This window comes from Emys orbicularis, chromosome 2, assembly GCF_028017835.1.
Source record: "Emys orbicularis isolate rEmyOrb1 chromosome 2, rEmyOrb1.hap1, whole genome shotgun sequence".
In the NCBI taxonomy this organism is placed as follows: Eukaryota; Metazoa; Chordata; order Testudines; family Emydidae; genus Emys; species Emys orbicularis.
The window spans coordinates 256,831,858-256,853,242 of NC_088684.1; the positions used below are offsets into that span (position 1 = coordinate 256,831,858).

The 21,385-nt window shown below is 41.1% G+C and overlaps 1 protein-coding gene across 1 annotated transcript in view; it reads right to left on the reverse strand.

Annotated features, from left to right (window-relative positions):
- Positions 1-21,385, reverse strand: part of FAM171A1 (family with sequence similarity 171 member A1) — a 136,542-nt gene that overhangs the window by 12,565 nt on the left and 102,592 nt on the right. The window contains exon 5 of the mRNA XM_065399652.1: positions 15,880-16,056. Coding sequence (XP_065255724.1) covers positions 15,880-16,056 — 177 coding nt within the window. The remainder of the gene's footprint in view (positions 1-15,879; positions 16,057-21,385) is intronic.

The following is a 21,385-nucleotide window of genomic DNA, read 5'->3' on the forward strand; positions in this document are numbered from 1 at the left end:
AAAAGCTAGTCCGTTGCACCCAACTTTCTCCCTCCCTTCACAAAACAACAGAACAAAGAAGACAATCACAAATCATCCACGCCGCTAAGTAAACTTTAGATGAAATGCTACATTTGTTAGCCACTAGTATGCACAGACAGATGAGAATTTGTTGGATAAAAAGTTGACAATTTTTAAGACTCTGGTTCTACAGCTCAAAAGAATATTTCACAGTGCCTGTGTGCATCTTTTAAGCAGAAACAGTAAGATTTATATAGTATGTGAGTAGCGTATGGTTTGGGACAATTTACCATTGCCATTAAATCTATAAAGACCAGCTGGTGTTTCATGGAAAACTTCTATATAGAGAGACAATTCTTCGTCTGTTCCCCCCATTACTATTTAATGGAGTTCTTCTTTGTGGTTTCCCCCCATCACTGTTCCGCAGAGCCAACATGCTGATCCAGGATTAAACCATGTTGGCTCAAATGAACAGTTGGGGGAATGTTTAGTTTTCTTATAACTCTTCCCTCACCAAGATTTCACAGTTGTCAATGGTACTCACTCACGCTCAGAATAAAGAGAAAACCGTATTAGGCAGTAAATACAAAAAAGAATTTCTTTTAAAGGTAAACCTAAATATTTTGATAAAATATTTAAATATAAACTACATATGGGGAAAAAAGCACAAACTGAGTATCAAGTGACTGCCAAACAAAACCTTGGACACAATGTCAGAGGCCAGACAAAGTCTTCAACAGAGCAGTAGAAATAAAGTTCTGCTAGGTAGAAAACATAATACCACATTGCATTACTTGGATTTTGGGGAACATGCTCACTTATCCCAGACAAACTGTGGGCTTGATACTGCAACCACCTACTTGCATGGCTAGTCTTCAAGTATGACTTCGAAGGCACTATTCACATAAAAGTGTTGGCAGGTCCTGGACCTTAGGGCTGGCTCTGCTTTTACAGGGCAGGTGTCCATGCATTATTTATGTTTTTTTCAAAAAGCCCCCAAAACCCAATTATTTTAGATGCATTCAGAGTGAAACACAAGCCAATCTAAGCCCTGCCAGAGTCTGTGTGCGCCCACGCATGCATGCACACAGGCTCACAATTACACAAGGCTAGATCATGCTCCCATTGAAGTCAATGGCTTCAATAATGCAGATCGTGGCCATACAGGCAAAAGGCCTTCTGCTCACAGGTGTATACATTACTCCTGCACCAAAAAATTAAAAATTCCGCATACAATATTTTAAAATTCTACATATTTTATTTGTCAAGACAACACAGTATAATCATATCAGTTTCAATTATTTTGGTAACTTATTTCAAAATACCAGTCAGAAAGTATGTCTGACAACAAAAAAGATTCCCCCTAAGAGTAGAGAGAGCTAAAGAAACCCCTATGACAACCCAGTTCCTGTTTTTCCATTATGCTTTTGTTGGTCACCTGAGTCTGGGTGTGACACATGTGCCAGCTAGGCACATCTTGAGGGAAAACTTTGCTCCTCTGGTCTCAGACACCCACAGCCTCTCCCCACAAAAGCCCAGCCATGGAGTACCCAACCGGCCCTGACACTCACATCCCCTACCCCTCACAACCGAGGGATCCAGAGAGGGAAACAGCCTGATGCAGGGTCCCGAGCTTTACGGAGTTTCCAGCATGCCGCCTCCTTCCTTCAGGATGTGTTGGGAACTGCAGCTGCCCAGAACCCGCCAATTCCCCCTTTCCCCTGGCAGTGTCCTCTATTTGTGAGCTGGACAATGGGGCTCTGCTGGGTCCAGCAGACCCTAATGGCAGCCAGCAGCACCAATTCTGCAGGGAAAAAAGAAATTATGTGCAGAACATTAATTCTGCACAAATTCTGCACTGGGCAGTGGCACAAAATTCCCCCAGGAGTAATGCATGCAACTCTTAGTATGAGTCAAGAACAGAGAAGATAAATTCCATTCTTAGCTGCATGTACTCTGACTTCAATGGGAGTTGCATGGCAACATTTGAGAGTTGAGCTCAGCCATGATGGAGAATTTTTAATTCTGGTTATATTGTATTAAGCATTCTCATCTGACCATTTCATTGTGTCTAGGATACACCCCTTCTTCTGACTTTTGTTGATTAAGTTTTCATCCTATCACTGATCAAAACAACGAGGTATGTGACTGTCAGAGGAGTACACTATGACTAGAGCCCTACGTATTTTGCAAAGGCAAAATAACATAAAATAAACCAAAAAAAGAATATATATAAAAAAAAAAATCACAAAACAAAAACCTCACCCCCCAGCAGCTCCATGGTATGGGCCTGGCTCCCAACGACAGGCATTGCAACCCGGTGCCTGGGATCCAAGAGCTGCTCAGATTTGGCCTGGTCACCCCTCCATCATCATGTAACCCTACTCCCCCCAAGAACACATCCTGACCCTCCCCAGGGCTTCCCATCCCTGGGGGAGGGGGACTATTGGGTGGTTGGGTTCAGTTGGAGAAGGGGATATTTAAGAGCTACTGTTCTGTGCTTGCTTTTAATTCCTAAAACCTTTCAATATCATGGAATAATTCTTAATAAAATGATGTGTATAGACAGACTGGAATTTATACACTGTTCTTATTTATATATGTCATTGAGGTATTTTATTAATCTAAATGTAATTAAAAAATGAAACAAAATTTTTAATGACAAACAAAACACCACAAAATTACCCAAAAATAAAATGAAAAATGATAAAAAATAAAAAGAATTTCACAAGGCTTTTACTATAGCTTGTATGCAGCGAAGTAACACTCTTTAATATAAAAAAAGGAATGTCCAAACTACACAAACATTTAGTTTTAATGTAGCTAGTTACATTTTTGTCTTGGATCTTCCTCTTTTTCACCCTCAATCTGAAGTTTAGGTGTTTTTTTTCCTCCTCAGAGAAACCCATTTTTTCTCCTCAATTACTTTTCTACATGACCTTTCAACAGGAAACACTCCCTAATAATTCATTTGAATTTTTTTTAAAAATGACCAGTGATGGAATTATCCAACCATATCTGCTGAAGGCAATCTAAGAAAGAGGATCAAAGTTGTGCTACTTACAATGCAAATGATTTGTTTCCTGTGGTATGAACAAATAAAATGGACGATTTAATTAACCAGAAATCAAATTAAGCCAACTATCCTGATTTACTTTTTATGCATAATATTATCCTCACTGGACAGTCTTGGAAATGAAATGGGGATGATTTTTAATATTATCACACAATAGCCTAGTTGTAATAAATATACATTTCTTAATAAGAATTAGTTTCTAATGATTTCTTCTGCAGTGGCTGTGATTTCACACAGGATGGCACTGTCTATAAATGAAGATGTAGGGTTCAAAACAAATGCATGTGTTAGAGAGAATGGGATAGGACATTAAGCTATTAAACCATATGTGTATTGTACATGATATTCAAATATACCTAACATGGTTATTTCTAAAACTAATTTAGAATTAAGTCTATGGCACGCATATGAAATTAACCTTTACATTCTTCTTCTGAGTAAAGAAGCCCCAATTTTCTTCAAGTGTGTAAATGGCCACTTTTTATTCTGATAAGCGAAAAACTACACGCTTTTCTTAAAACTGGCAGCAAAAAATTACTAGGTTGCAACCAGCATAAGAAATTTTAGTCTAACAAGAAGTATTTTTTTTTTATTTTTTTTTTTAGGAAAAGCCATATGCCATGAAAATACAACTTGGAAAATTCCTACTTGACAATCAATATAACATCAGAAGTGCCACTGCTATAATACAGAAATGCTATTTTTTCTTGCCAAAAATACACAGGAGTTTAACAATTCTTAGGAATAAGTTAATATTACAATATTGTTTTTGAAGTTGCTAGGCAACACCAATAATTGAATGTCCATGCTCTGAGATCATACCTTCATTATTCTTCCACTCTTACAGCATTTGTTGTATGGCATTTGGGAATAGTGTAGTTAAATCCTGCCACTATTTTAGTAACGTCATCATTACTTCGCAAAAAGAAACCAATTTGGTGTGTTTCAGACCACTGATTATCAGAAAAATACACATTTTATTACATGAAATCTAAAATATTTCTGCCAAAAAAACAGCATCACAAAATGTTATTGTTCAATGAATGACCGAAGTTTGAACAGAGCGCTGTGGTTTTCCTTTGTTACCTTTGTCTTAATAATATAAGGGAGAAGCTGAATAAAATTACCTGTCTAATATTTAACAAAAGCACATACCGTTTTTCTTTACTAGTAATTTTAATAGCATCTGAGGCAGGGAGGGGCAGATTGTATACAAAAGTTATTTCCATCTTTTCTTTTTCCCCCCGAAACCCAGAACAGAAAAGGCTTATTAAAGAAAATCTCTATTACACATAAATCAATAATTATATTTCAAATGGGAAAGCTTGACTCTGCGCTCCCCATCTCAATGTCTGATTCTGGGTTTATATGAAACATATTCACTTTAACATTTCCTTTATCACATGTTTTAGACTAATTTCAATAAATAATACAATTAATATTATATAACTAATATTAAATAAATAAATAAAACCCTGCAACTCTAACTCCTCCAATCCAAAGACCTCAAAGCACTTTACATCCTTTAATCCATTCAGCCTCACACCACACCTTTGAGGTAGGTAAGCATTATCTTTATTTTACAGATTTGGAAACTGAGGCAGAAACACATTAAGAGATGATTAGCACCTCAAACGCCCTTTGATGTCAGTGTGAGTCGTAGGTGATCAGTGGTTTCAGGATCAGGCCTAGAGTTTGTAATACCATTGGCTAGGGTGACTTCCACATTTCACTTAGAATTATTAATTAACAGTTACCCTACGTGACACAGGAAGACTGTCCTGATACTCTGAGACCCTTCCAGCTTTACCACCGACACTTCCCCAGCTTCTACCCTCAGGCAGCTCCACTACTCAGCTCCACTCCCTTCCCACACTTACAGCTTCCAACACCTCCCCACAACAGTCCCAGGCAACATAACCCTCCCCCTCCTTCCCAGCTCCACCCTGCTCTCTCAGTCTCGAATCCAAGACTACCTCCCACCTCTACCACACACATTTGTGTTGGGCGATAACTAGGGGATAGGGAAACTGGAAGTCTGGCATCCTGAGAGGGGCAGAGCTAATATTGCTGTGTACTGGCTGCACTGTATAGCGGTTGTGCATTAGTGAAATCAGTATTGCTGTATGGAGAAATACAGCGTATATGACGTTCCTGGTCTTAAAGTTTATTATTGAATGTAATTTTGTGTTCACCAACTTTAACAACATATTATTTGGGCATATTAATATATTTTAGCATCAACTTTGTTCCTTGTCTATCTTCTTTCTCATCCCTCCTTCGCTATACATCACCATAAGATTCATGCCTCTGACTCATTTGCTATGCCACAAAATCCCTGTAATTATTGTTCAAGCAATATATATGGTACATCAGTGAGAGAAGGAGGGGGAAAAACCTTTTCATATCACTTCTAGTTTTGAAAGCTCTACTCTGTACTTTAGAAAGTACAATAAAACACACATTGTGTGTTAATAAAACACAACCACAACTGCCTGTGACCCATGTTCTTAATTATACTCCTCCACAGGGATCATGCTAGCCAAAACCTCCCTCAGAGAGCTAAACATATGAAGCATTAGCAAAGAGCTTCTCCCCTCTTCCCCACTGAAGCGGAGATCTGTCTACTACTCTGCAATTATATTTGCATCTATTATATTATGCAGGCTTCATACACGATTAAAAAGCTGTTTTTGGTAACTGCCATTTCTATGGCAACACTCAGAAAGAACAGAATTCTTTGAAAGCAGTTAAACTGTATTCCTTAGTGGATTTAATCTTTAAAAAGAGGAATTTAACCTTGACAGTTCTGAGATTAAAAAGAAAGTCAAAATCAAGTTGTCAAAGAACTTGTAAACTACAGACGTAACACACAGTGTAAGCTGGGAACTTTGTAGAGGCCGATTTCCTCTTCACAATTTGCAAGAGAATTTCCATATGCTCAGCTAACCTGATAGTTTCTGGCGATATAGTAGCCAGAATTTTGAATCTGGTTATACATACTGACTTTGATTATAAGCTATTTGGGGCAGGGAACAGGTCTTCCTGTGTGTGCATGCAGTGCCCAGCACAATGGTGCCAATGGTGTGCACAGACAGCTGGGCCCAGCAGTCAAACTCTTTCCTCTCACTGCATCCACCACAGCTCTCACTAACATAACTTTTCATTGGTCAGTATCACGGTAAATAAACCTGCCAAATATGTAAGACCTTATGTGGACAGTGTCATTTGCCTATACCTGTCACAGAGCACGAGAATGCGGCAAGTCTCCTCTCAGTCCAGCTGAATCTCCTAGACTCCCCATAAGAGGTTTAATCAGGGGCTTTCACCAGTCAATTCTTTAGAATAATTTGTGGTATAACAGACAGCTGGAATCTACAATAAGCTGTTTTAATTCTTCAGTGCTCTAGAATCCTCCTCATTATGTGACAGTGTTCACAGTAAAAAGTGAGAATTACTTTACCTAGTAAAAACAAATAAAAGCCTACTTCAAATTTATATTTAAATGAGCTTTTCTATGGCACTCACAACACCAGTATCTGTGCATTCATGTATTTATTAGCACAAGACCCATTTGAGGGTAGGAAGTATTATCCTCATTTTACAGGTGAGGAATCAAGACACACAGGATGAAACCCTGACCCCACTGAAATCAACAGATGTTTTGCCAATGACTTAACTGGGGTGAGATTTTCAAAGGTATTTAGGCATATGAAGATGCAGATAGGCACCTAGCAGGATCATATGCAGTCAAAGCACTAAGTACTGTACCAGTGTATAAAACATCTTTCTTTGTAAAACCATAAAGAAATCCCCAAGATATGTTTCTTCCTTCCACATTGCTATCCTTTACATTAATGCATGGTTGAGTTTTCATTCATCGTGGAATGCGCATCTGTTCTCTGCGCAGAAGCTGGTAAGTTAAAGACAACAAGGTTATGTCCAAGACGTATGTTAAGTGTTCAGGGAAAAGGAAATACACTGAAACAGGACACTGAGCTACACTCCGTTTCATTTAAACATTAGAGCATAAAAGAGAACATAAATATTTTACTAAGGGAAAAAAGGAAAAAAGTTTTAACCTCCTCACCCCTGAATCCTTTGCCATTACATCCAGGACAAGCCATATGTGACTCTTTGCGGTTAAGGTGTTAATTGGATGTACCAAAAGCTTCACTGAGGGATCAATCCTGATCTCTACATTATGCACTCTTGGATATCTAGTTATGCATTGCCACATACTACGGCCCGTGAGCTGTTTTAAGCTGGCCTGCGAGCTCCCACTGGGGAGCGGGGTCTGGGGCTTGCCCCACTCTGGCGCTCCAGCCAGGGTGCTGGGCCGAGGGCCGTACCACCCGGGTTGGCCCCACTCCGGCGCTGCACCACATGGCTCGACCCCGCTCCAGCCGGGGCGTGGGCCGCACCACATGGCTTCTGGAAGCCGCAGCATGGCCCTGCTCTGGGGCACAGGGTCGGGGGCTGCACTACATGGCTCCTGGAAGCAGCATAGCCCCACTCCAGCGCTCTAGCAGGGTCAGGGGCCACTCGACGCATAGAAGCTGCAGAAGGGACATGCCACTGCTTCCGGGAGCAGCTTGAGGTAAGCGCTGCTCGGAGTCTGCACCCCTGAGCCTCTCCCCACGCCCCAACCCCCACCCCAGCCCTGATCCCCCTCCTGCACCCCAAACCTCTCATCCCCAGCCCCACCCTGGAGCCTGCACCCCCAGCCCTTCCCACACCCCTGCCTCAACCCTGATCCCCCTCCCACCCTCTGAACCCCTCGGTCCCAGCCCAGAGCACCTTCCTACACCCCAAAATCCTCATCCCCAGCCCCACCCTAGAGCCCACACCCCCTCCCGCACCCCAACCTCAGTTTTGTGAGCATTCATGGCCCGCCATACAATTTCTATTCCCTGATGTGGCCCTCAGGCCAAAAAGTTTGCCTACCCCTTACTTAGTACTTGAAATGTAAACTGATTGACCCCAAGGATTTCCTCACTGAAATAAATAAAAACCAAGCACGTTCAAGTGAAGCAGAAGCCAGTCAAATGGTAAGAACACAAAAATGGCCATACTGGGTCAGACCAATGGTCCACCTAACCCAGTATCCTGTTGTCTGAGAGTGGACAATGCTAGATGCTTCACAGGGAATGAATGGAACAGGGCAATTTCAAGTGATCCATCCCGTCATCCAGTTCTAGCTTTAGGGACACCCAGATCATGGGGTTGTGTCCCTGACCATCCTGGCTAATAGCCATTGATAGAGCTATTCTCCATGAACCCAGTTATACTTTTGGCCTTCTCAACAGCATCTGGCAATGAGTTCCATAGGTTAACTGTACATTCTGTGAAGAAGTACTTCTTTTTGTTTGTTTGAAACCTGCTGCCTATATCTAGGTGACCCCTAGAACTTGTGTTAGGTGAAAGGGTAAATAACACTTCCTTATTCACCTTCTCCACACCATTCATGATTTTATAGACCTCTATCATATCCCCCGCAGTCGCCTCTTTTCTAAGCTGAACAGTCCCAGTCTTTTTAATCTCTCCATCTGGAAGTTGTTCCATATCCCTAATCATTGTAGTTGTCATTCTCTGTACCTTTTCCTATTCTAGTCTATCTTTTTTAATGGAGCAATCAGAACTCCATGCAGTACCATGGATTTATATAGTGACACTATGATATTTTCTGTTTTATTATCTATCACTTTCCTAATGGTTCCATTGCACATTGAGCATATATTTTCAGAGAACTATCCACAATGACTCCAAGATCTCTGAGTGGTAACAGCTAATTTAGACCCCATCATTTTGTACGTATAGTGCATTACTTTCACTGAATTTCATCTGCCATTTGGCTGCCCAGTCATCCTATTTAATGAGGTTCCTTTGTAATTCTTCTCAGTCAGCTTTGGACTTACTTATCTTGAGTAATTTTGTGTCATCTTCAAGTTTTGCCACTGTTCACCCTCTTTTCCAGATCATTTATGATAAGAGCACAGGTCCCAGTACAGATCCTTGGGGGATCTCGCTATTTACCTCGCTTCATTGTGAAACCAATCATTTATTCCTACCCTTTGTTTCCGACCTTTTAACCAGTTACTGATCTATCAGAAGACCTTTCCTCTTATCCCAAGACTGCTTAGTTTGCTTAAGAGCCTTTGGTGAGGGATCTTGTCAAAAAAGCTTTCTGAAAGTCCAAATACACTAGATCAACTGCATCATCTTTGTCCACATGGTTGCTGACACCCTCAAAGAATTCTAATAAATTAGTGAGGCATGATTTCCCTTTACAAAAGCTGTGTTGACTCTTCAACATATCGGTGTTCAGGTGTGTCTGATAATTCTGTTCTTTATTATAGTTTCAGCCAATTTGCCTAGTACTGGAGTTAAGCTTACCGGCTTTTAATTGCCAAGATCACCTTGGGAGCATTTAAAAAAAAATCAGTATTACATTAGCTACCCTCCAGTCATCTAGTACAGAGGCTGATTCAAGCAATAAGTTACATACCACAGTTTGTAGTTCTGCAATTTCATGTTTGAGTTCCTTCAAAACTCTTGGGTGGATATCATCTGGCCGTGCTGACTTATTACAGTTTAATTTATCAATTTGTTCAAAACCTCCTCTATGGACACCTCAATCTGGACAGTTCCTCAGATTTGTCAGCTAAAAAGAATTTCTCGGGTGTGGTGACCTCTCTCGCATCAGCAGCAGTGAAGATGCAAAGAATTCACTTAGCTTCTTTGCAATGGCCCTGTCTTCCTTGAGTTCTCCTTTTAGCACTCCAATCATCCAATGGCCTCCTACAATTCTGCCTGTCTTTCTGTGCCTTTTCAGGGAACGGGAAGCTTTTCAGAGGATGCTAACATGGAGGCCCTGGACTTTAATCTCTTACCTAGCAGCCTAAATTTGGTCTCTCTCCTACCGTTTTCTTATGTCATTTGTACCTACATGTACCACAACCACCGGCTCCTCCCCAGCACTGCACATAAGCCTGTCTAAATAACTCATGAAATCTGCAACCTTCACACCCGCTAGGCAATTTACCATGCTGTTCTCCCAGTCATCACAAACCGAACTATCTATATTTCTAATAACTGAATCACCCATTGCTATTACCGGTCTCTTCTCAATAACTGGGATATCCTCAGTGCGAGAGGATACCATGACACCATTTGGAATTAGGGTCCCAAATGATGATGGGTCTCATGGATATTTAGATGCATGGAGACTCCTGATGAAGTAGGTTTTAGCCCACGAAAGCTTATGCCCAAATAAATCTGTTAGTCTCTAAGGTGCCACAAGTACTCCTCGTTCTTTTTGTATGCAGTATAGTTGACTCTAAAAAGCTGAAATACTTTCTCACGTTTCTGGCAGGGGGAGAGAAATATTAGACATGTTTCATCCTCGGGATTCAATAAATTTTGCTGGGAAAACATTGTCCTAATACAAACCCAGTGGCTTCTAGACTCGAAACACAGGAATTTTCTTCTACAGAGTGGAGAGATGACTCTTTACATTGGCCAAAATTGACAGGTTTTTAGGTTGTTTGCCATGGGCAGTCTGCATTTTTGTTACCATAAGCTCTACCCTGTAGAGGGATTGGGGGGGGGGAACCGAGCATATTTAAGTGAAAGCTGTTCCAGTGACACTGGTGGAATGGGAAATCAGAAAAATCATTCTGATAATCTGCTTTATCTATTTCATACTGTTCCAAATAAGATGTTTCATTACTAAACAAATGTACTGATTTGAATGCATGGCACATCAAGCAAATTAAAGCAGCAGTACCTTTGAATAATTAATAAAATAAACAGCAACTAAATTATGCCCTTGAGAAGTTTTGTCTAAATTAATGAATCCAACTTTATTTTCATGATGGTACTCTGTACTCTTCAGCAACTGTAAGTACTGGGAATAGCAGACACAGGTGCATTAACATTATGGAGTCATGTCTTCTAAAGATATGCCAAAATGCAAGTCCATCATCTTGCTGTGTTGGCGAATGTGTGTTTGGTATTTATGGGGATTGTAGGTTTCTTTCTTTTGAATCTCAGCCAACATTGGGAGTTACTTTTACTTAATATTATAGATTTATATTATAATTTTGAAAGTAAGGGATATTTGGAAGAAATTTATCAAAGCTGTCTTGCCATTTCTCTTCTAAGATTTTCCTTGGTCCTGTCAGAATCTTGAAGATTGCTACATTTTTCTCTCTTTATACATAAACAAACTGAGACTTTAGACTGATTTCACTCCTGACGGGCAACCCCATACAGCTTCTTGATTTCAACAGGATTTACACCCACATAACTGAAGGAAGAATTGGATTCCCAGTGTTCTTGACCACCATACTTCTGGCCCAGGACTCCTTCCTGAAGTCTATTAAATGATGTTCCTATTCAGCCAGAAATGGTGGGGTTGTGTAGTATGGTCCTTGTCCCCACTACCCAAATGAGCTCTTGATCCTCTACTAGCTAGAGAGATCCAAGTCTCTACTAGCTAGAGAGATGAAGGAGTAGGACTTTAAATTCCCTGACTGTTCTGAACGACCATCAGTGCAGGAGCACTTTTCTTATGGTCTGTACGTCATCCCCCCACCAGCTTCAAAGTCTCCAGCAATACTCTGCTAGCCTCATGGCACACCTGTATAGGCAGCCAATACAGAACCAGCCAAAGGATTGAGAGGGCTCAAACAGCCCCTTTTTGTGGCACCAGTTACCCCATTTAGTTACATCCAGTGCATACTTGACTCAGCTGAACATAAGAATGGCCATACTGGGTCAGACCAATGATCCATCTAACCCAGTACCCTGTCTTCCAATAGTGTCTGCTACCAGGTGCTGCCAAGGGAATGAACAGAACAAAGCAGTTATCAAGTGATTCATCCCCTGTTGTCCAGAGCCAGCTTCTGGCAGTTAGAGGTACAGGGACACCCAGAGCATTGGGTTCCATCTCTGACCATCTTGGCTAAAAACCACTGATAGACCTACCCTCCATGAATTTATCTAATTCTTGGTGGAACCCAGTTATACTTTTGGCCTTGATAACATCCCTGACAATGAGTTCCACAGATTGACTGTGTATGTTGTGTGAAGAAGTACTTCCTGTTGTTTTAAACCTGCTGCCTATTAATTTCATTGGGCGACCCCTGGTTCTTTGTGTATTCACTTTCTGCACACCATTCATTATTTGATAGACATCTAGCATATTCCCTCACAGTCGTCTCTTTTCCAAGCTGAACAGTCCCAGTCTTTTTAATCCCCCCTCATATGGAAGCTTTTCCAGATCCCTATTCCTTTTTGTTGCCCTTCTCTGTACTTTTTCCGATTCTAATATATATTTTTTTGAGATGGGGTGACCAGAACTGCATGCAGTGTTCAAGGTGTGTGCGTACCATGAATTTATATAGCGGCATTATGACATTTTCTATCTTATTATCCCTTTCCTAGTGGTTCCTAACATTCTGTTAGCTTTTTTGACTGCAGCTGCACATTGAGTGAATGTTTTCAGAGAACTATCCCTAATAACTCCAAGATCTCTTTCTTGAATGGTAACAGCTAATTTAGACCCCATCATTTTGTATGTATAGTTGAGATTATGTTTTCCAAGCCACACTACTTTGCATTTATCAACAATAAATTTCATCTGCCATTTTGTTGGCCAGTCACTCAGTTTTGTGGGTATCTAGTCCTTTATATGCAATAGTGAAAAACAAAGAGCTTTTACTGCCCCACTATTGGGACATGGAAGTTTAGTCATAAATCAGCAGTCACCTTAAAATCAAAATCATAATCTTTTACAGTAACTACCAGTGAGCCATGCTACAGTTATAATGCAGCAGACAGGAAGGATTAGGGATGGACGGCTTCTTGTGTGGAAAGTGAATGAGTCAGTCTTCCTATTCTTCTTTTGAACAAGTGAAAAACAGAACAGTTTCTAGAATCACAAATCAAAATCAATTTCAGGAAGAACCTGAATGCGTGAACCCTACTGCTAACTGTGCCATAAAAAGCAGATCAAGTAAGTACGAGTTAAGAGGAGGATTTTCAAATTAGCTGGGGGTAAACAGAAAACTAGCTATTCCACATCTTGTGTAAAAATTCCAAAGCCTTCTCCATTATATTCTTTGCATTTGATCTAAACATTCTACAGAAGGTATATCCTTCTTTATTAAGTTCTACAGGTTGTTCAGAGCCATTTCTAAATAAATCCTCTAATAATTTTTTTCTCTAACAGATTTCCTCTAACAGATTTTTTTCTATTAGGAACGACACTTGAAAACCCAAGATCCACCTTCAGTTAATAGAGGCAGACAAGAAGCCAAATGCTCATTTGAGGAAAAAATGGTTTCATGCTTGTTCTTCTATTTCTGAAATCTTCTACAAGATATCATAATTTAAGACAAATCTCTCACCTGCCAGGAGCACCTAAACAATTTCTCTCTCTCCAGGAAATCCATGCTTCTGACTTCCCACTTCTCTTTCTTTCTAATCTCTATTTTTTCCTCTTCCATTCCTCTTTCTTCTCCTCCTGAAATTGCTCCTCAATTAGATAAACCCTTCACGTGAATAATTCAAGGTGAAATTCACCCCTGTACAGAGGGCCAGCACGAGGCACATGCACCACTTCAAACTATGAGGGTTTAAGTCTTAAATATGGTTTGCATAATGTATATGCCTTCTGCTGGCTTTCTATCAAGGGATGAATTTCACGGAGCAACAAAGACAACTCAGTGCATTTTGTTTGACAGTGTATGTTCATGGCATTTCTCATCCTTTCAAAGTGTTCAGTGGCTCTCATTTGCTCACAACTGATTTTTGTTAACCCAGATGTACAAAACCCTTCCAGATGTTGAAATCTATGTTGTTAGATAACTTAAAAGCAGATTAATTTTTTATTCAAAACACTGATTAGAATATTGATAAAGTTTACACAAAAAAGTTGTAAATGGAAACAATACACATCATACACAACTGTTTAGCTTTTAATACCTAATCATGTAGCTTTATTAATACAAATTCTACTTTTAGACACAGCAAGAAAACAGATTTTTATACTCTCTAAAAGGGACATTAAATGAAAAACAATGAGAAGCAAGCTTCAGAGGAATGCAAATGATTGCAGGATCACTACAAAATACTGACAGATTTATTTGGGCATAAGCTTTCGTGGGTAAAAACCTCACTTCTTCAGATGCATAGAGTGAAAGTTACAGATGCAGGCATTATATACTGACACATGGAGAGAAGGGAGTTACTTCGCAAGTGGAGAACCAGTGTTGACAGGGCCAATTCAATCAGGGTGGATGTAGTCCACTCCCAATAATAGATGAGGAGGTGTCAATTCCAGGAGAGGAAAAGCTGCTTCTGTAATGAGCCAGCCACTCCCAGTCCCTATTCAAGCCCAGATTAATGGTGTTAAATTTGCAAATGAATTTTAGTTCTGCTGTTTCTCTTTGAAGTCTGTTTCTGAAGTTTTTTTGTTCAATGATAGTGACTTTTAAATCTGTAATAGAATGACCATGGAGATTGAAGTGATCACTTACTGGCTTATGTATGTTACCATTCCTGATGTCCGATTTGTGTCCATTTATTCTTCTGTGGAGGGACTGTCCGGTTTGGCCAATGTACATGGCAGAGGGACATTGCTGGCACATGATGGCATATATAACATTAGTGGATGTGCAGGTGAATGAGCCCTTCATGGTGTGGCTGATGTGGTTGGGTCCTCTGATGGTGTCGCCAGAGTAGATATGGGGACAGAGTAGGCAACGAGGTTTGCTACAGGGATTGGTTTCTGGGTTGGTGTTTCTGTGGTGTGGTGTGTAGTTGCTGGTGAGTATTTGCTTCAGGTTGGGGGGTTGTCTGTAAGCGAGGACTGGCCTGCCTCCCAAGGTCTGTGAGAGTGAGGGATCATTTTCCAGGATAGGTTGTAGATCGTGGATAATGCGCTGGAGAGGTTTTAGCTGGGGGCTGTATGTGATGGCCAGTGGTGTTCTGTTATTGTCCTTGTTGGGCCTGTCCTGTAGTAGGTGATTTCTGGGTACCCGTCTTGCTCTGTCAATCTGTTTCCTCACTTCCCCAGGTGGGTATTGTAGTTTTACGAATGCTTGATAAAGATCTTGTAGGTGTTTGTCTCTGTCTGAGGGGTTGGAGCAAATTCGGTTGTATCTTAGGGCTTGGCTGTAGACAATGGATCGTGTGATGTGTCTTGGATGGAAGCTGGAGGCATGTAGGTAAGTATAGCGGTCAGTAGGTTTCCGGTATAGGATGGTGTTTATGTGACCATCACTTATTTGCACTTTAGTGTCCAGGAAGTGGATCTCTTGTGTGGACTGGTTCAGGCTGAGGTTGATGGTGGGGTGGAAATTGTTGAAGTCCAGGTGGAATTCTTCAAAGGCCTCCTTTCCATGGGTCCAGATGATGAAGATGTCATCAATGTAGCGCAAGTAGAGAAGGGGCACTAGGGGACGAGAGCTGAGGAAGCGTTGTTCTAAGTCACCATAAAAACGTTGGCATACTGTGGGGCCATGTGGGTACCCATAGCAGTGCCACTGACTTGAAGGTATAAGTTGTCCCCAAATCTGAAGTGGTTATGGGTGAGGACAAAGTCACAAAGCTCAGCCACCAATGCCTGCATCTGTAACTTTCACTCCATGCATCTGAAGAAGTGAAGTTTTTACCCACGAAAGCTTACGCCCAAATAAATCTGTTAGTCTTTAAGGTGCCACCAGACTCCTTGTTGTTTTTGTAGATACAGACTAACACGGCTACCCCCTGATACTTTACAAAATACTGCTTACCAAATTTTTGGTCAAACCTCCAGGCTGGAACATGGCCATTGTGCTTCAGGTTGCTGTTTGTTGGCAGAGGCACTGTTACGTAGATGGGGCCATTCACTGGGATTGGAGTCCCATCGCTGTTGAGCAAATGAACACTGACTGCAGTGACAGGGGTAAGGTCATACCTGGTGCTATTTCCTATCAAGTGAAAGAATAATGGTATGTTACATATTTGTATTAATTATTATACATGATGTTATCTGTTATCAAGGGAAGGTGAAATTAAAGCTAACCTGTTAATACTTCCAGAAAACTGACATTTAAATTTCTTAATTTTTCACCTGAATCTTTGCAAGAAGTATTTTATGTTTTTTTAAATACATTTTCTTCTTTCCATTCTTCTTTAAGAAGATTTGCACAAGCATAGTGCAAATGCATACAGCCCATAATTTAAACACACTAATGGCCAAAATTTGCAATAGTATCAGAGAGGACAATGTTAACTATTGTTTTAAAATGCAAGAATGCTTTTGCTTTGCTTCTTCACTGAAATTAAAAGCCAAACTGTATACATTTTTATGATGTGTAATAATATTTTTCTTAGATCCATGTATATTAAGATAATTTATTAGACATAGGGATCGTTAATTTATGTTTAAAAATGATCACCCACCAAAGTACAGTATTAATCAACATTTATTTAATTAAAAAAAAAAAAACATTATAAACCCCAGGCGTCTATGACCATAGAGCAGAAAGTGGAAGAGAGCTACTAAAGAAAAGGAAAGAACTAGAGATGGCAGCACCTTTGGGAAATAATCTCAGACCTCCCTGCAAAACTTTTAAGTGAGCATCTAAAAAACACTAAACCTAGAGACTGCTGGAGCACAGACATGATCACCTACTAATCTAAAACATGAAATGGGATCTCTAGACAATGGGTGGTATCACAATTCAGGTATCTGTTAGGATGAGGTTTCAGTACAGCCAGGGCATACAGATAGGCATACAAGATTTTTACTATGACTCCTAAAAGCCAGTAAGATTTAAGGGATGGCCTTTATTGAACACCATTATTCTCACTGACAAAGTCAGCTAACCAAAGTCAAGGCCTTACCAAAAAAAAAAAAAAAAAATACAGCACTTACAAAAGATGCCAGACTGAGAACTCCCAGGATCTGAGATGGTCCTTTTTGGTTATTTACTAGTACCTGAAAGCCTGTGCTATTGCACAGGTAGAGCTCAAAAAATTGTTTGTTAAAAAGCCAAAAAAGGCTGAAAACTTAAAAACTGGACAGTCACAGACTATGAATTCCCATGAAAGCTGAACCTGGTGATATTCTAAACACAAAGAGCTTTCAGCCATGCTTGTAGCTGTTTCCATTGCTTCACACTGACTTTACAGTCCTTTTAGGCCTCAGAGTGATGTTTAGGGTTATTGTATGTGCTTGTTGTATTGTTGTGTGGGTGGCTGTGCTGATTTGTGTGTGGGCTGGGCTGTGTGGATTTGTGCAGCTGGTGAATAGGGGTATGCTGTGGTTAGGGGCTGTGTGTGTTTGGGGCTATTTGTGGTGTTGATTTGTGTCTAGGGAAATTGTGCTAAGAGATTTGTGTTGCTTTGTGTGGGTGGCAATTGGGTGCATGGGTGTGGCAGCTGGGCCAAGTAATCCACTATCTATCTGTGCAGTCTCCCTCATACAAACAACGAAACTGTTGCATGCAAGTTAGCTGTAGAGTAAGGGTGGTGATTGGTTGAGTTATATCTGATATCACAATGGTCTAGGACTCTTGGCATGGCATAGATATATGCCTGGCTGTAGCTGACACTGCATGACACCACCATTTCTCCAGACGCACTGACCTTCGGTAGTGAAAGACAACCCTGACATTGCCTTGATGCCAGGTTTCAACTTGCTCTTGAAGGAAAACCCTAAGAGGGAGAGTGGGTTGTTCCTGTCTACATACTGGCTCAGACTCTGGCCTCTCCAATAAGCTCGTTAAAGGTGTCTACCTCAGTGGTAGTTTCTGTCATGTGGGCCTGTGTCCATTAGTAACCGGACTCAAACCACCAACTTGTTTCACATAGGCCATCACATAGACACACAAGGGAAATGACTTTCAATCACTACTGACCTAGACCATAGAAAAACCAGTGACCTAGAAATATAAGGCCATACATGTCATTCTCCTAAATCATCCATTCTGCACCTTAAACACAACAGTAAGGGCATGTCTACACGAAAAACTTAAGTCAACCTATATTAGGTCGATTTACAGCCACCACAGTAATTACTGCAGTGGTTCATATCCACACTGCCCTTCTTCTGTTCGTGGTGCGTGTCCTCACCAGGAGCACTGCCACCGACTTAAGAAGGGCAGCATGGGGGACTGAGAGCCTGGGCTCTCAGCTCCGCATACAGCTCTGCCCTTGGGCTCCTGGTTCCCCGCTGGGGAGCCTGGGAGCTGCCTCGAGGATCCTGGCTCCCCACTCGGGGGCTGCCTCCCCGCTCCCAGCCTGGGGACTGCCTCCCTCTGCTCTTTGCTCCCCGCCCCTCGCAGGGAGCACAGCAGCTGCAGGGGCTCTCGACTCCCCGCCAGGAGCACAGCTGCCTTCCCCACCCAGCTCTCGGCTCCTGTGCTCCTGTCGGGGAGCAGAGAGCCCCAGGAGCCTTGGGGCAGTGGGAGCCAGGAGCCTCAGGGCAGCACCCGGGCTCCCATTGGGGAGTGGGGAGCCCAGGCAGGAGCCCGGCGGGGAGTCTGTGGGCAGCCGGCTTGTAGCTGGAGCCCTCCACCCACCAGGCTTTCTCGTCAATTTCATGCTCCAGCATGGAGCCATGAAATTGACAAGAATGACAGTGAGCAGCGCTATAAGTAACCTACAGTATCCACACAGGCGCTGCGTTGTCCTAACTACACCGACTCTTATGGAGGCAGAGTTACGATGTCAGTGTAGTAGGGCACTTATATCGTCAGGAACAAGGGTGCAGCGTATACACTGACATAATTAGGTCGACATAAGCTGCCTTACATCGGCCTAATGCTGTAGTGTAGACCAAGCCTAAGTAATTGTGAAGTATCACAGTACTACAGATTATTTTGTCAAGAAGATTGTATTAACACTAGCTGTTTGTTGAAATACAAGAGACAACTATGCGAATTTTCCCTTGGCAGAGAGCTTGCTGTAAGATAGAGACTGGGTTTTATTGAGCAGCAGTTACATTTACGAGAAACCATATCAGAGCATTTTAATTTACAATAACCACATATGTTATCTGTGTTAGCACAGAATACATTGCTTCCTCAGGAAGACACGAGTTGTCAACATTTGATAGAGAAATAACTTCTAATTGCTAAAGGAGGTCATGACCTGGTCAGTTTTTTCATATATTCAAATCCCTAATGAAGCATGTTATCACCTAAAGGTTTATAAAATGCAATATTAATATCTGAAAATAAATTATGTAATACATTTTACTTGACTATTTCTACTTGTTTTGAATTTTGCTTATATTTGTGCCTATGACTGGAAAATCAATAATTAGCTGGGAGGAAAAAAATGAGTGTTCTAGTGGAACTTTGTTTGCCTCCATTCTATTTAAAGCAACATACCTCCTTCTGACACTGTGTTCAAGCAGTCTCAGGCTGAAGAGCTTACTTTCTAAGAAAGCAGGCAGATTTCTAAAGTCCACTGGCTAATAAAAAAGGCCTAGGACATCTATTTCCACAGAATCTAAACTTTCATTTAAAAATTAAGTTTCTGTCTTACTGTGTTGTGTTGTGAAGGTAAGCTAACTGAATGCTTGTGAAACAGATGCTGGGAAGTTGGTAAGTATATGCATAGATTAAGTAGGAGTGACTGCAATGAATGTCAGCTTATGTTTTGACACCTGGTGACCGCAAATCTATGAGGAAAATACATGCTTTTAGTGACTCTGAATTCACCCTTTATAAATAAGCTAATATTACACAGCAATAGCCCCAAATGCTGAGATAACATTATTGCCTGCTATAGGGGTTTGGTCCATTACTGTAGAATACAGAGGTTTTTATGCTGTTTGTTTAGAAACCAGCCTTGTGCGCCACAATATGCTACTAATACAAGCAATAAGCCAAGACACAACAGGCTTATCATTATTTGCATACAAAGTGCTTTATATGTTTAGAATAGGCTGATTAATGTATTGGTTTTAACTGTACTGCTCCTAACTGTACATTGTTAGAACTCCTTGGAAAGTACTGTTGAATTCAAAGGAAAGTTACTAGTTAAACTACTACAAAGTTACAATGGATAAACACTCGCCATCAGTTGTAACACATTTACACAATGGGAGGACCAGATTGCAATGCTCCTGAGTTCACTGTACACAGTTAAACATGAGAGAAACTTAGCAGAGACACAGACAAAGAGCAAACTCTATTCAGCAAGAATCCTTTCCTCCCATGCAAATTACTGGTTTATACTCAGGAAAGTGAAAATTATAATTTGCAGGTACCATAAAAAATCCGCAATCGCCACCAGCTGGTGGTGATCTTATATTCAACAGCTATTGGAAGAAGGGTCTACTGACAAAGATTATATTTCGTGAGCTTTAAATAACTAAGTAGCCTATCCAAGCCGAAGGTTTGACAGTCTAACATTTCTCCAAGAGAAGGAGAAGTATGAGTAGAAGGCAACTTGCCTGCACTGTAATTATGTAAAAGTCTCTTCTCATATCTCCAACCTCTTTTCAGTTTTTTTAGTTTTAAAGTGAGATGTTCCCCTGAATGGAAGGTCTACGTGTGAGAGTATAACTGTGTGTGGCATAAGGTGGGGGGGTAGAGTAAGTGTGTACCCATAAAGCCATGCCCAGCTTGACACACAGGAGGGAGTCCAAAGAATTTACTCTACTTGGGTCTTCTCATACAGTGGGGCTACTTAATGGCCCATGGAAACTATTTCAGGCACTTTACATTTCTGGCAAATAGTATTCATGCAACAACCCCCTTTTTATTATCATCAGTAATAAATCGTTTGTATTATCATCATGCCTAGAGCCCTAGTATTGGACCAGGATCCCATTATGCTAGGCACTGTACAGACAGAACAAAAAGACAGTCTTTGCTTTACAGAACTTCCAATCTAAGTATAAGACAAGAGACAACAGATGGGTGCAGAGAGACCACTGGGAGGGTACAAGGAAACAGTAAGCCAATACTGGTAAGCATGACAGGCAGTGTTCCCAGTGCACCAGAAGCCTAACCATTGTCAAGTTTTTTGTAGGCATTGTGGCAAAGAAGAGTTTTGAGAAGGGATGTGGAGGAGGTTAATGAGGTAGCTTTGTAGATATTTATGGGTAACTCCTCCCCAAGTGTGAGGGGCAGCATGGGAGAGAGCACAAAGATGCTTGTTTTAAATTTAACAAGTGGGCTACCATATTGTGCTGAGTGAATGAGAGCTGATCGGTAGGGTGGGGATAGGCCATCAAGTGTCTTGAAAGAGAAGACAATCAGCTTAGGTTTGATGTGATAGAGATGGGGGAGCCAGAGG